This window comes from Felis catus, chromosome E3 (genome assembly GCF_018350175.1).
Source record: "Felis catus isolate Fca126 chromosome E3, F.catus_Fca126_mat1.0, whole genome shotgun sequence".
In the NCBI taxonomy this organism is placed as follows: Eukaryota; Metazoa; Chordata; class Mammalia; order Carnivora; family Felidae; genus Felis; species Felis catus.
Window position 1 is genome coordinate 3470393 of NC_058383.1, and position 15764 is coordinate 3486156.

General features: G+C 52.1%; 1 protein-coding gene across 2 annotated transcripts in view; it reads left to right on the forward strand.

The window, feature by feature from the left end:
* The window catches only part of SDK1 (sidekick cell adhesion molecule 1), a 553233-nt gene that overhangs the window by 410926 nt on the left and 126543 nt on the right, over positions 1-15764 (forward strand). For both annotated transcript variants that reach the window (XM_045047350.1, XM_045047351.1), the window contains exons 21-22: positions 2104-2295; positions 5029-5150. In XM_045047350.1, the coding sequence (XP_044903285.1) occupies positions 2104-2295; positions 5029-5150 (314 nt within the window). The remainder of the gene's footprint in view (positions 1-2103; positions 2296-5028; positions 5151-15764) is intronic.

Below are 15764 nucleotides of genomic sequence, written 5' to 3' on the forward strand. Positions count from 1 at the left end.
CCGTTCGTCTCCGTTAGGCGGCATCCGGAGCAGGTAGGAGGCCCGCTGAAGGCGCCGGGCGCCGGAGGGGCGGCCCCTCCTGCCTCCTCTCGCGGCTGGAGCAGGTGAAACGCCCCCGGGCCAGAGCCGCCGGGCACAGCCGAGCTTTCCCGCGCCCTTCCTGAGCAGATGAGTGTCGTTCGGTTTCGTTTGCATCCGCAAGGGTCGTGGCCCACCCGGCGACCAGGTGTGATGCTGACGGACTCCGACAAGGCCCCCCCACTGAGGACTCCAATCGGGTTTGGGCTCCAGGTTGCCATGACGAGCAACATGCCATATTTCCGTGAAGTTTGACGAAGGACAGCTTTGAAACGGATAAAACTGTCTGACGGCCAAGCCCGTAGCATTTCGCGACGCCTCCTGCTGTACGTTCAGGGAAGACGCGGCCATCAGACTGCTCAGAGATGTGCCAGGTGGAGCCAGGGTCAGGGCTTCGGCGACAGGGCCGTGCACGGGGGGCTCTGTGGGGAAGCACGCAGCCCCGGGCCAGCCCCAGAAACCCTTGGCCGCTCCCAGGAAGCCCACGGACCTCTCTGCCCCTTAGTTTTCCCCCGCCGTAAAGGGGGTAGCGACGGCTCTGACCCGGAAGGTCCGCTGTGAGGATTAGATGAACTGATGTGCTCAGGACGCCCCCGAACACCAGGAACTGTGTGTTTGAAGCCAGTAATTTGGTTTTTAATCGTACAATTAGATCCAAATTCCGAACTGACAAAATGAAAAGAACGGGTTGGCCTGGCGCGCTGAGAAGGAGGGAGGCAGGATGTGGGGCGGGAGGTGAGGAGGGAGAGTCTGGGGTGTAGGGGGAGCAGGGCAGCCGGTGGGGCGTCACCTGCGGGGCCCTGTGCAGGGGAGACTAGCGGGAGGCGGGCAGGCAGCCCACAGCCCAGATGGGCGTAGCGGAGCACAGGGGCCCGGGCGGAGGTGATGTACGCAGAGGCACCCAGCGGCCAGCGGCCGGGACCCCTCTGCTGCCCTCCTGCCCCGGATGCCTGATCGGCACCGCCCAGCCGGGGGGCCTGGTGTCTGTGCCCCGGAGCCCCCGGGCTGTGGGACTGCAGACAGGCAGCAGCTTCTGACATTAATTTTTTTTTTTTTCGAAATATTACAGTCCCAAGATGCTCTCTAAATTCTTATTTACCTGCGAGCACAAGTTTCTAACTATATTTATTGCCTTCATCAGAATGAGCTTTAAGACTCCTCTCAGTGCTTCGGTGTCCCGAGTTTATTGACTGGAAAGACAGAAGAGCAAGCATTTTCGGTGGTTCCCCTCCCCGGGGGGCCCGGGAGCGCTCTCCATCACTGTCTCCCTCTTCAGGAGCCGCTCTTAAGGGTCCCTAATCACATAAACTCCCCTCCACGGGGGGCCGATTCAGGATCTTGCTGAGGCTTTGTTTCCCTGAGCCTAAAATCACGGTGGAATCCGAGGCTGACTAAACTGTAATCTCGAGCCCCCCGCCGGCCCCCGCCCCACACGGAACGGCGTCCAGGGGAAGGAGAAATTTCGCCAGGAAAACGGGAGGCTCAGAAGGTGGGGAGCAGTAGAAGTGGCGCCCGGGCCCAGAGGAACTTTTTAGGCAAAGCACTTTGTGCGGGAGAGAGCGTCGATCAATCATTTCATGAGGGAGAAAGTGGCAGTGTTTCCACAAATTAGTTGCAACCCAGGAGCTAGCTCCTGATTTAGAGCAGGGTATAATGAAAATACCAGCCTACGAAAATGGAAATATTGATGAAACGCATCCACGTTTTGACAAGAGTTGAAATCAGGCGCAGCAGGCTGGCGGCCATCACTCTTCTCTCCGCCACCCACCCGGCTCGGGGGCTGAGGTCGCCAAACCCAGGCAGCCCTCTGGGTCTCCACGGGGGGGGGGGGGGCGGGACGGCACTGTGGGCCCGGGGTGGGGGGGGTGCGCACTGGGCCGCAGAAGAAGGGGCCCGACTCCGAGTTGGGTTTGGGCAGGCTGCGCGTCCTCCCGGCCCCCCGTGCTGTGGCGGATGTTCAGACACAGCGCATCTGGCGTGCCCTCGGCTCCCGGGAGGCCCGGCTAACTCTGTTCTTGCTCCTAGGCTACCAGGTCTCCTGGGAGGTATACGGCAGGAACGGCTCCCGGCTCACCCACACCCTCAACAGCACGACTCACGAATACAAAATCCAAGGACTGTCCTCGCTCACCACCTACACCATCGACGTGGCTGCCGTCACCGCGGCGGGGGCCGGCCTGGCGACCTCGTCCACCATTTCTTCCGGAGTGCCGCCAGGTCAGTAGAGCCCAGCTGCCGCTCGTCTGAGGACGTTGCCCTCAGAGAACGCCGACGCCCGGGGCTGAAGGCAGCTCCGTGTCCCGGCCGCCGGGGACCTTCAAGAGAGGGGTGTCCGCTTCCTGCTGGCGGTGGGGTGGGAAGTGGGCCCTGTGGCCTGAGTCAGCCCCGTCCGCCAGCACCTGCTGTCGGGTGGCGGGGTGGGGGGGATCCCGCCCCGGGGAGCGAGCTGGCCGCGGGGTGCGGCCCTCCAGGGAGACGGCAGTCGGGGCCTGCAGGGAAGACGGTGAGAGATGTGGGTGTGGAAACCGAGAACAGGAAGCATGAAACTTCATTCCCCGAACTACACAATGGAGACGGGTAGAGATAAGAAGAAGGAGTTGGAGGAGGTGGCAGGGGAGGAAAGATCTTGCAGACAGAGGGAGAGGCAGACGCGTCCCCAGGCGCCGGGGACTCAATTATCTTCCCGAACATGCAGCACGCTCGCTCCAGCCTTGGAGAATGGCACTCAACTCTTTTCTCTCTAATCTTAAAGTTTCTGTTTAAAATACATGTTTTTCCTGGGAATTCACAAACACAAGTGAACGCGGGAAAGTGCTGTGGGCTCTCGGTTCGACTGTAATTCCAGCTGTCAGTCTCTGGCCACTCACAAGATGCCAGTTTGCCTCGTGTTGGCTGGTCTTCGAGGGTTAGGCCCTGAAGCCCCCTCTGAAGTCTGCACGTCCCCCCATCGTGCCCTCCGCCTCCCTCTGCCTCCCACTCCGTGTTCACACCCAGCCGCTTTCTTGGAAGGGGGACACACGCAATCTGGAAGGGACGCAAAGCAAATAAAATGGATAGAGTAAAAAAAGAAATCCGCCCAGGAAAGAGTGCATTCTCCTCACAGGGGCCACGTTCACGAGAGAGCTCGGCAGCCGCCACCCCCAGTTGGGTGCAATGAAGGAGGAGAGCACGGTGTCTCCTCTCCTCTGAGCAGCGCGACCTCGTAGTAGGATGCTCTCTAGAGGCCAGTGGCCACCCGCTCTGCCAGCTGGGCAGGTGTCCCCAAGCCAGTCTCTGTCCCCAGATACATGATCACCGCACCCTCTCTCCGAGGTGGCGGGTCGGCACGGCCACCCACAGCGCATCCCAGGGACTTTTGGGGCCTGCGGATGCGGGGCGGGACTGGAGGATTTGCCTCTGCAGCAGGTGCTCAGGTGGTCGGGGACCACGCTTCCAGGCAGTCCGGTGTCTGTTAAAGGCGTTTACAAAATGAGTTTGCTTTTTGAAAGAGAGCAGTCTTTGACTTCCAGAAAGATTCGTTTCTTTGCCATCAACAGCCCGTTCCCACAGCACACGTTTAAGATACTGTTAACGCCCTAATAACCAGCGATGATGGCGGGACGCTGGATGTGTGAGAATTGTCTCACGCTCAGCGACGGACGGCGACTTGGGGAGCATCACCACATGTAACCAGGTCCCCCTGGGTCGGCTCGGGCACCTTACGGACCTCCGGAGGCACCACAGAGAGAGAACTCGGGGGGAGAGGGCCCCGCTGTGCCAAGTTCACCTTGGTGAACTCACCTGCAGCTGGACATGGGTCCAGGGCCTGGAGATCTGTCTGGAAGCAAACTCACACCCACCATCACATCACGCTGGAGGACTGTGCTCCGCTTCCTGCACTTCAAGCTCACAGCCGTTAAATGTCTGGAGCACCACATAAAGAGTCCAGCGAGCTGAGAAATACAAAGACAAGAGTCACTTGTCCTTCGATTTAAACATTTCCTGCTTCAGAGTCATGAAACTAGACGCGGGAAGGACCCTTGAGGTCCTGAGGACCCTGCCTGTGCCAGTGCTGTCCTAACCACTCACGCGGCCTTACTGTCCCCATGCTCGTCCCGGTTTGCAGCCCCCTGCCCCCTCCCCCCCCCCCGGCGCAACATGTTCCTTGGACACGGCGCGGGCTGCCCACCACCTCTGCTGCCTGCACGGCGTCCTTGCCGGCTTCACCCCATCCCCCTATCCTCCCCGTTTGTGCTGCCAAGATAAGAGCCCATATTTCAGACTCACGGTATCCCGCTTCTGAGCGGGACCGGCTCTCTGGGGGAGCAGCCTGCCCGAGGGTCTCCACTCGGTGAGTAGGCCAAAGACCCATGTAACCTCCCAGGGTAGGCGTGTGTCCACCCCCACCCCCTGCCATTTCGTTGCCGGAGCAACTGAACTCAGGCAGAGTGGGGAGAGCCTTGCATTTTCACCCGAATGTGGTTGTCTTGGAAACCGGACCCGGGAGCCTAAGGCCCAGGACCCCGCGCACCTGGCAGTGATACACGGCACCTGCTGCCCGCCCCGCTCCGCTTGCCCCGGCTTCACGGTCCTCACCAGAGAGACGGTGGGTGTTTGGTCTCTGTGCTCTTTCTGGGGCCAGGAAGAATGACATCCGCTCACGCTTACTTCCCTCAGCCTGTAGCTGTTAATTACCGGCTGTGCACAGACACGAGGAAGTCCCACCTTCCGAGTTTATCGTCTGGGGCCGCGTGTGTCCTCGCCCCACTGCAGAGGCCGTGGGGCCTGACGGACGGCCCTAGGAAAGTAAGGATAGTGCTGGGGTCACGTCCCGGGGAAGCAGTGCCTCTCGCTTAGGGGTATTGAAAGCAAATCTGGGCGTCTTGAGACCGTGTCCTTGCTGACACATTTGATGCGTTTCCTAAGCTCTCAGAACCTCGCCTCTCCATGTTTTCTGTCCTTTCTGTCTAGAGCTCCCTGGTGCCCCATCCAACCTGGTCATTTCCAACATCAGCCCCCGCTCAGCCACACTTCAGTTCCGCCCCGGCTACGACGGGAAGACGTCCATCTCCAGGTGGATCGTAGAGGGACAGGTACGCGCTCACGGAAGCGGACGGAGGGCTTTCTAGAGAGCCACACGGGGGCCTGCGTGTGGCGGTGGGAGACTCTGAAGAATGACCGGTCAGTAGCGCGGTGACCCTCGGGACAGCGGTTGGGGAGGTGGTCGTGTTTGCAGGACAAGAGACTGGAGACGACAGGCTGCTGGGGGCAGGATGTGGACGGACATGGGAGATAGGGACGTGAGCCTGCGGGCCACAGAAGGAGTGATGGCTAGTGCTCACATTCAAGTTTTGGCTCCAAATAGGTACCCAATTGGATAGCATCCTTGATTTATTTCTTTTTAATTCCGTGTAACAATTAGCCACCAAATGTACGCGTGCGTGAATACGTGCCGTGAGGACAGCATGCTTGTCCCAGGCAGTAAAACGAAAAGGAGGGGTTTCTGTCTAGGGAGAAAGACGCTCAGGCTGCTGGGAAAGGAACGTGCACATCGCAGTGGAGGACCCAGCAGGGAGGCCTGAGGGCAGGTCCCACGGGGTCCCGGAGACGGGGGTAGTGCCACACGGGCCACGGTTCCATGTCCCAGCAAGAACAGGAGGTAAAAAGCTAAAGAGACAAGTGATGGGAACAGCAACGTCTCTGGACCGTTCTTGTCTGCAGGAACGTCCCAGCGACACTCATAGCTGTGCTTCTGCCCTCTTGCGAGATAAGTCACTCCTGCAAATTGGCTGTCGATCAGGGAACAGATTCTATTCAGATCCTCAAAGCTTTCACTAAGCAACTATTTCCAAAAACCTCTGCAGGATTCTGGAAGCCCAAACCTGCTCGTTGGGACTCATCGATAAATGAGACCACAACAATTATTTCCTTAGGAAATAAAGTCCCCCCCCCCACATCAAGTTGAAAATAGCAGGTCCCCAGTGAATGGGAATCAAGATGATGAAAGCGAACTTTAAAATACGCAGAAGAAATTATGGGAGAAAATCACTCTATCTCATGAAAACCAATTCTAGGTCTCAAGGTCCCTCAGAAATAGCTGGGCAAGGCCTGCGGGAGCACGTGGTGCCCTCTGTATCACTGCCCACGGGAGGGCTGCACCCCGGGGACGCCACGGATGCAGGTCTCCCAGCTTTAGGCCTGCGCGTGAGGCTCGGCGGGGCCACAGGGATGTGGTGGCTCACCGGACGGAGGCTTCGCTTCATGCCTCTGGGGCCAGCGGGGATCGCAGTGCTCTGTCCATATTCTGTCTACCAGAATTCAGTCGCATGGCTCCAGTTTAACGTGAGGGGGTCTGGGACGGCTCTCAGTGTGCCCGAGAGGAGGAAACGACGTGGTGGACACAGAGCAGTTTCTCTGCCACAGGACATTTGCTCAGTACTGCTGTCCCACGACCACATCTTTAATTTTAACATAAAAAATTTTAAACATACCGGAGAGGAAAGACGGTAACACAGTGAACTCCCATATACCCATGACCTAGACTCATCTGTTCTATTACCTAGATTCATCTAGTCCCCCTCTTTATTGTTGCTGAGCTGTTTTTTTTTAATGCTTTTATGTCATAAAATGCAGCTATGAAAAATAATGGTAAAGATTACGTTTGTTGACTTACTGACATAGAAAGGTGTTCCCGTACATATTATTTAATGCAAACAAGCAGATCAAAGGTAGTAGGAGTTGTATTATGTGAAGTCATTTATGCAGAATTATGTGGTCACGTTTGTGTATGGAATGGTAATGTTAGCAGCTAATCTGGTTAGGCAGTTTGACTTTATATACCCATAGATACACATATACATAATTACACACACACACACACACACACACACACACACACACACACACACACACATATCTATCCATTATCATCACCCCCCACCCAGTTTCATTGGGATGTAATTAGCATGTGTCACTGTCTGAGTTTAAGGTGTACAATGTGCTGATTTGATTCAGCCACAGCGTTTTAAAGCAAGCTCAGACCACACACCGTTTCCCCGCCAGATTTCTAGCACATGTCTCTAAAGTGTAGGTGCGTTGGGGCGCCTGGGTGGTGCAGTCAGTTAAGCGTCCGACTTCAGCCAGGTCACGATCTCGCAGTCCGTGAGTTCGAGCCCCGCGTCAGGCTCTGGGCTGATGGCTCGGAGCCTGGAGCCTGTTTCTGATTCTGTGTCTCCCTCTCTCTCTGCCCCTCCCCCATTCATGCTCTGTCTCTCTCTGTCCCAAAAGTAAATAAAAAAAAAAAACGTTGAAAAAAAAAATTTAAAGTGTAGGTGCATCTAACTATTATGTGGATGAATTTCATGAACATGATGTTGAGCAAAGGAAGCCAGACTTGTGTTTCGAGTATATACTGTTTGATTCCACATATGTAAAGTTCCAGAACAAGAAAAAGTACTTTTTGGGATTGGAATCCTGGCTCCCCTTGGAGTCTTACAGTTCCATTGGGGGACGGCAGGGCTGGAGCCCCCATAATGCTGCTGGTGTTGCTCGGTCTGGAGTTGGGCTCCATACGTGTGTTCATCTTGTGTGTGCGCCCGTGCTTGGTGCACTTGTGTGCGTGTCTGTATTTCCTTTGATAAAAACTTTACATTAAAATGTGGATACTTGTGGGGCGCCTGGGTGGCTCAGTCAGTTAAGCATCCGATTCTTGATTTTTGGCTCAGGTCATGATCTCACGGTCATGAGATCGAGCCCCACATTGGGCTCTTTGCTGACAGCATGGAGCCTGCTTGGGATTCTCTCTCTCCCTCTGTCTCTGCCAGGAGCTCTTGCAAGCTTATTCGCGCTCTCTCTCTCTCGCTCTCTCTCTCTCAAAATAAATAAATAAACTTAGAAAAATAAAGCCTTTAAAAAAATAAAAGTAAAATATAGATACTTTCAGTATTATAATTCAGTTATCACACCTGATAAGGTTAATTAAAAATTCCTTATTATCATCTAATAATCAGTCCACGTTCAAATTTCCCAAGAATATCTTTTTACTATGGTTTTGATGAAAAACAAGATCCACACAGACTTGACAGTATGCATTTGGTTGTCATGACTCTTAAATTGTTTAAAGAAATTTCTTAACAGTTTTATCAGGGTTTAATTGGCATACAATAAACTGGATATTTCTAGACCGTACCGTTTGGTAAGTTTTGACTTAGCTGTACGTATTCTTCTGAATACGAAACCCTCACCATGGTCAAGTTGATGAGCAAACCCATGACCCCTAGAAGTTTCCGTGTGCCCTTTATGACCCCCGGCACTCTTCCCCCTCCCCTCTGCACATCCCCAGCAAGGGTGAGTCTGCCTTCTGTCTCTGCAGGTTTGGACCCTTCATCTAGAGCCCTCCTGTGGTACCATGCCAGTGCCTCGTGGACGAGTCCCAGGCAGCTGTCGCCTGGGTGTCTCACGCTGGAGGGACACGCTTCACCTCCCTGTGCTATCACTTGTTCCTTGGCCCCATGTCTCCTGCACACTGGAAGTTCACCCCAAAACCCTGGCCAGCGTATCCTCGGGGATGTATTCCAACACTCCCAATGGACCCCTGGAACCGGGGCAGTGCCAACCCCTGTATATGTTGTGTTTTTCCCTAGATGTACATACTTACAATGAAGTCTGATTTGTAAATTAGGTGCAGTCAGACACGAACAACATTAACAGTAAAATTGAACAATTATAACAGGAAGGAAAAGTCATGTGAATGTGGACTGTCTCCCAAAACACTTGACCGCACCAACCCACCTTCCCCCCCCGCCCCCGCCACTCTGGGTGGTCACGGGAGGTGTAAGATGCCCCAGGACCGGATGGAAGCAGGAATGACGGTGTCTGTGACGTGTGTCAGTCAGGGGGAGGGTCACCCGCCTCTGGACCAGGCGAAACCGTGGACGAGGGCAGACTGCTGTGGATTCCCCCTTGTGCGGCCGGTCACCTCACATGGCAGCCGGGACACACAGTGGCCCCCGTCCCGCCCTCGGGGACACCAGACTGACGGGCAGCCTGTCCCTGTGCTTGTGCGTCCCTGTCAGCCTCCTAGTTAGCAGTCTCAGCCATCGAGGGCCTGCCCTGAAATCAGTATTCCATTAAGATCTTTAACGGTTTTCTCTCATCTGAAAAGAAGCACGTCCCTTGTCCGTCCCTCGGGCAGGTCTGTCACCCTGAATGCAGGATAAGTGCCTAGTCCTCTTCCTGAACCCAGTCTCAGTAAGGGACTGGTCCCCCGCTTACTCCCAGTGTGAAACACATCTTTCTCCCTCGTCCCTCCTTTCCTCTTCCCCCTCCCCCTCGCTCCTCCCGTCTTCCCTCTTTCCTCCTCCCTTCCTCCTCCCTCCCTCCCCCCTCCTTTCTCCTCCCTCTCTACTCCCCCTCCCCTCTTTCCCACTCCTCCTCCCTCCTTCCCTCCACGCTCCTTCCTCCTCCCTCCCCTTTCCTCCCTCCTTCCCTTCCTCCCTTCCTTCCTTCCTTCCCCCTGCTGTCACTTTTCCTGAATTATCAATATGAAAGCATAATTTTTAAAACTGTATTCCGTGCGCTTTCAGTCGCCTTCAGCCCTTATTCTTCTTGAACCTAAACTTGACGCATCTTGGCCAGTGGGCAGCCCTTCCTGTTCTGAGCTTCCTCACCTGGAGATCCCAGTCCTTGATGGTATTGTACAGCAGGATGTCCCGGGATCGTCCTGTGCCTTCCTGCCGCACAGCTCCAGCTCGGGTGGAGTCATCCCTACCTGGTTTCCTTTAGGGTCAGGTGGCGTTTATAGACGAGAGTCTGGGCACCGAGGGTGGGAGAGGGGTGCTCATTGCCTCCAGCTGGGCATTCTGGGTCTTTTCAGGGTACAGAGAAAGGAAGCATTATGAGTTCATACTGGTATTTCCACTTCAAATGTAAGATTACTTTAACTTTGAATTTACACTTGAAATAGCTTTACTATAAAATTGTTTTTAGAAAAATTAGCATCATTACTTACTTGCTTTATCCTACTATTGTATAAAGAGTTTCAAAAATAGAATTTCAACGGTATGACTCGCAATAAGAGTCCCGAATGCAGTTGAAGTATTTGTCCTTGGACTGGATTATGCTACAACAGATTACAGTCAAAATCCTGAATTCTAAGTTATTTTCTCTGTTTGGTCGAGTCATCAACTTAATACAAAACTAGGTTCACTCATTTCAAGGTCTGGTTTGGCTTTGTTCTTTTTGCTTCAATATTTTCTTTAAATTTTCTTTAAAAATCATTTTCTAAAAAATCTGCTAACACACTAAGTTCGATTTTATTTTTGAACGTGTAACTCATTTGCAAGAGCTCAGAGTCAAAACCATAAAAAAGGTATATTCGGAGAAATTTACGTTCCTCTTTCTGTCCCCCCAAAACCCCATATTAGGTTTCGGTTTATCCTTTTCTGTTTTCCGCAACATAAGCAGCTACACGCGTTTTGCCCCACCCTCTTACTCCAAACGCAGCAGGCTGCACGCTGCTCTGTCCCCCTAAGAGCAGGTCCAGGAGGCCGCGTGCACCGTCGGGCCTTGGCGCAGACGCAGCTGTCCCCGGTGCCGGTGTGCCAGCGCTGGCTGACTCCGCCGGCGGGGCCCTCCCTTTTCTGCCCTAAGCGATGACCAAAACCCACGCACTCTGTCACGGTTCCGTGGGCCAGAGGTCCAGTGTGGGTTTCCTGTGCTAAAATCAGCATGTCGGCAAGGCTCCGTCCCTGTCCAGAGGCTCCAGAGGAGGATCCGTGTCCTTCCGGTTCAGGGGTTTTCAGAGTCCACCTCCTCGTGGTCCTAGAACCCAGCTGACCGTCACCACCCCCGGCTTCCAGCGGCCACCGTGTTCCTGGGCCCGAGGCCCCCCTTCCTGCACCTTCCCAGCCAACCGTGACCGGTCCAGGCTCTCTCGTTCCTCGACTCCTCCTCCTCCTCCTCCCATCTCCTGACTGTGACCACCCTCCTGTCCCCCTCTGCCACTTGTAAGTACTCGGGTGAATAGACTAGACCCATTCAGATAATCCAGGATAATCTCCCTATTTCAAGGTTCTTAACCTTAATCACATCCGAAGAGTCCCTTTCGCCCGGTCAGGTAACATACGCACAGGTCCCAGGAATGACGGTGTGGGATTCCCCGGGGTGGGGGTGTTATTCTGCACTAAGGTGGTCTTCAGCCTTTTGCACAATCATCTTGAATTTGGGGGGTGGATTCCTGGGAGCAGACTTACTACATCAGACAGTGACTGTCTGTGTAAATTTTCTGGACATTAGCAAATTGCCACATTTTGTTGGGACAGTTTGTACTCCCGTCAGCTGTGTATATAAATTTTCGCCATGCCAAAAAAAAAAAAAAAAGAAAGAAAAGAAAAAACCGCGTCTAATTTATCAATCATTTTTTGCATGCTTTTGCGTTGCCCGTCAGAGAAGGGTCTTCCCCACCCTCTGGTGATAAAGGAACTCACCTCACTTTCTGCCGCCACTGTCCGACTTGCTTTTTCGCGTTTAGCTCCCCAAGCGCTTGGAATTTGTCCTTATGTGTGGAGTGAGGTATGAATCCATTTTTATAATTTTGCAAATAACTCTGTGATTATCTCAAAGCCGTTTAATAAAAAGTTCCTGTGATTTTTTTTTTCCTCCTCCTGATTTGTAATATTAAATTCCCATATGCGCTTGGGTTCATTTCTGAACTTTTTATTCTCTTAGTCTGGCTACTCATGCAGTAATCCCACATTCTTTAATTATAGAGGCTTTAAAATGCATTTTCGTATCTGATAAGGTCTTCCTGACCCCCGCCACTGCACACGCACCACTTGACTTATTTCGGATCTTTCTGGCTACTCTTGTCGATGGTGAGTCCTCCGTCCAGGAGCATGATACGTCTTCCCATTTGTTTAAATCTCCTTTTCTCGGCTGTGTTCTCCTTGGCAAAAGCCCTGGGCTCTCTATTCCTACCTTCGCTCTGCTCTGAAAAAGGCAGGAAAATCAAGGGCAGTGAGTGCACCTGAAAACAGCGGTGGAAAGAGTATAGGCTTTGCATCAGGCAGACCTGACGCCCCCCTTTTCCTCACCCTCTCTCCCTGCTCTGTGATCCTGGACGTATTTCTTAAGTTCTTTGTGAGCCTTAATCTCATCTGTGAAATGAGGACAGTAGTACTATTCACAAGATCGCCCTGAAGATTAATTAATGTGTGTGTAATTTTAATTACATTTTTTGACATTCTGCTGGCCTGTAGAATCACAATTGATTTTTGAATATTTTTCTTCTTTTAATGACTGGCTCTAAGCCGCCAGTTTGCCTTATGGCCAGAAACTTTTGAGAATTCTCTTCTTACTTTATTAATTCTATTCCAGTTTTCTACAGAGAAGTCCTATCATCTGTTCAAAGCGACAGCTTTGTTTCTTCTTTAGAAATCTTTATCTCCTTCATTTCTCTTTTTTTTTGTTTCTTTTAATGTACTTAATCTATTGTCTTGATGGGGGGGGAGGGGAGCTCCTCCCGTAGTGTATTGAATTGGAGCAGTGATAGAACAACGTTTATATTATTACTACCTTTCAAGAAATTCTGTTAAGGTGTTATCAACTACGACGTGAAAACATTTATGGTTGGTCAGTCATCCCTTTTTATAGCTAGCTGTATTGCATTGAGACCGTTCTGTTCTAAACCTGGTTTGCTAGGAGTTGTTTCCTGGTACTTTAGGATTTTAAAAAAATCATTAAGAAGTTTATTTTTATCAAAATCTTATTTTGCGTCTGTTGAGTCATTTGTGGTTTTTTCTCTGTCGTCTGTTGGTAACAATGTGTGCTGATAGTCTAATGGTCAACCATCCCAGCGTTGGGATAAACACGACTTGATCACGGTGGCTCTTCCGTTTGGTTTAGTCCGGAGCCAGGATTTTTTGTATTCTTGTTCTTAAGTGAACCTGGCCCTTTTCTGGTGGTTGGTTTGGCTTTTAAGATCAATAGTTTATTTTCTCCACAGTTTTCACAAAGACTGGATTGCCCTTCAGGGATGTGAGAGGCAGGGCTGCTGACTCTGAACTTGGGCGTAGACCAGAGCCTCAGGGGCGTCTTGCCAAGACCCTCTTGGTTTCCCAGTCCTGGCTGAGCCTTAGCGAGTGGAGTGTGGGGCGGGGAGGGGATTGCTGTGTGGGTGATAACTTCCCGGGTGGAGAGGTGGATTAAAAACTACAGGGACCGCAGGGACCCTGGGCGCTGGGCTCCAAAGGGGACGCAGTGATCCGTCCTCTCCATGTCTCCTCCCAGGGCAGCATGGTCTGGGCAGGCTCTGTGCCTTTCCGCAGGGGCCGTGCTCCCCCAGGTCGGTCTGAGAGCATCCCATGTGGCGAAGGCGGACTCCCCGGGTGTGCGCCCTGCACTGCTGTGCTCCTCGCTGGCTCGGTTTGTAGCTGTCGGTTAAAAGCTTTAGCTGGAGTTCGAGATTTCCCTGAAGTTCATGTTTGCCATTGGCCTCGAAAGTATTGCAGCACTACTAAAAAATTGTAAGAGCACCACAGAGCGCTCCCTTCACTCGGAGACCCCATACAAGTTCAGTCCGTTGTCCCAACATGTCCTCGGTGGGAAAGGATCCAGCCCAGGATGACACTCTGCCCCCGGCTGTCACACAGTCTCCAGTCTCCCTCAACCTGTGTTAGTTCCTCAGCCAGTCCTTGATGTTCATGACCTTAGGAGTGTCAAAGGTTACAGGCCATTCATTTCCTACAATACCCCTCAATTCGAGTTTGTAAATTTCTTTAGGATTAGAATCAGGTTATCCGTTTTTGGTCAGATAGTCGCAGAAGTGGTGCTGGGTTCTTCCCACTGCGTCCTGTTGGGTTTAACAAGACATTGATAGGCCCCATGACTGGTGGAGTTAATTTAGCTCACACGATTAAAATGGGGTCTGCCGGCTTTCTCCACGGTAGAGCCGCTTTCCTCCTCTTCACAGTGAGTAAGTGTTCTGTGTGGAGGTATTTAGAGATTCTGTGAAAATCTCATTCCCCTTCCTGCTCATACCCACCGGTTTTGTCATCCACTGAAATTTCTTGCCTGAATTAATTAGTACAATGAGGGCACCAAATAGTGACTTTTCTAATTCAGTAATTTCTTCTCCATTTATTGATTGGACTTTTTACTGTAGGAGACAGTTTTTCTCTCCTCATTTATGTATTCATTCAGTTGCTTACATCAGAATGGATTCGTGGATTCCTACTTTACTTAACAGATTGTAATCTGCTGTCATTGCTAACGTTGGTCGGTGCCCCGGCTCTCCCGCGCCGGCGGGGGGAGGCCCTCCCCCCTGGTTTTCATGTTCTCCCCATAAGCCCCCGCCGCTCGAAGTACACCCTTGCTTTTTGGCAAAACTAGGTGTTCTAGGTTCATCGTACTATTTCCTCTTTGTTTTCAGCCCTTTCTCCAAGGAACCTTGGGGCCTTTCAGTGGAGAGTGGTATTTAGAAACCAAGATCTGGGCACCACGTGGGCTCACTGCCACTGGGTATCACTGTGTCCAGGCCTCCTCAGTGCCCAGAGCTAGGAAATGCACATGCTCAGGTGCACACACACCTACACCTCAGTCTATTTCTGCGTCTGTCTGTATATGCCGAAAATCACTAGTTCCCACCAGCACCTCCAAATACAGTTTAGAGCCCCCTGTGTATTCAGGCCGCCCCTTTCCACATTGACACTAGCCCTTCTTTGGCTCCCACTGACTTCAGTTATTTACTCATTTGCCAAATCCCCCTAGATGTGGGCCTTCCTCCCAACCGAGTCGGCTGCCAGCTGCCTGGATGTAGGTCCTGACCCCCTTCCCCCCCACCAGCTGCCTTTAAAATTGTAACGTGCGAATGTAAGTTATCAAAATCTACAGTTAGCCATTATCTCCGTCTTCCTCCAGGTGGTGCAGGGTTCTAAAATCCCTTCACTCTGAGCCAGTTGTACTTGTTATTATGTCCAGTATTTCACATCCACCATGTTTTTCTGTATCCCTAAAGGCTGTAATTATTATGAGCGTCTCCTCCCACAGGCAGCACTTGCTTAGATTTTGCGATGGGTTTGGCCACAGCTACATGTCACATTGACATGGGCCTCAAGATACGTCCCTTGCTCCCCGAGCGCTTGGCCGGGCATCTAAGAAGACAGCTTTTGTGCCGTATCCAGCCCTGCTCTGGCTTTGGGGGTGGGAGGCTAACCTTAAAGGTTATCTAGTCTGCCATACTGCTCGAACGGGAAGTTCCTGACAAATATTCTCTCTAAGGTGTCTTAAAATTAACTCAGCAAGCCTAACAATTCTGGTAGTGGTACAGATGGTTGAAACTTGAAAACCAAAAGAGAATTTTTTCCCCCTAAAGTGCATTATCTGAACTGCTTGTGTTTCAGTGTTCCTAAACTGTAAACATTCATCTGTATAAAGAAACCTCGTTCCACACCCCAGAAGGTAAAGATTAAAGACTTTTCCTGGGCTGCTTAGGACAGAAGACAAGCGATGAGCATTTTACCGCTCTGTGCGCCGGGAGCCCCACATCGCTTCTGTCACAGAGCCGGCGTGCCCTTCTCTAGTGACCACTTGGCCACGTGAAGAAGATGCCCTTTTCCTCAAACACCTGGATTGACTCCATCAACAGCCCGCTACCAAGCTTTATGTCATACTAATCCAGTTTGGGCTGAACGCATTGGACTGGTTCCAAA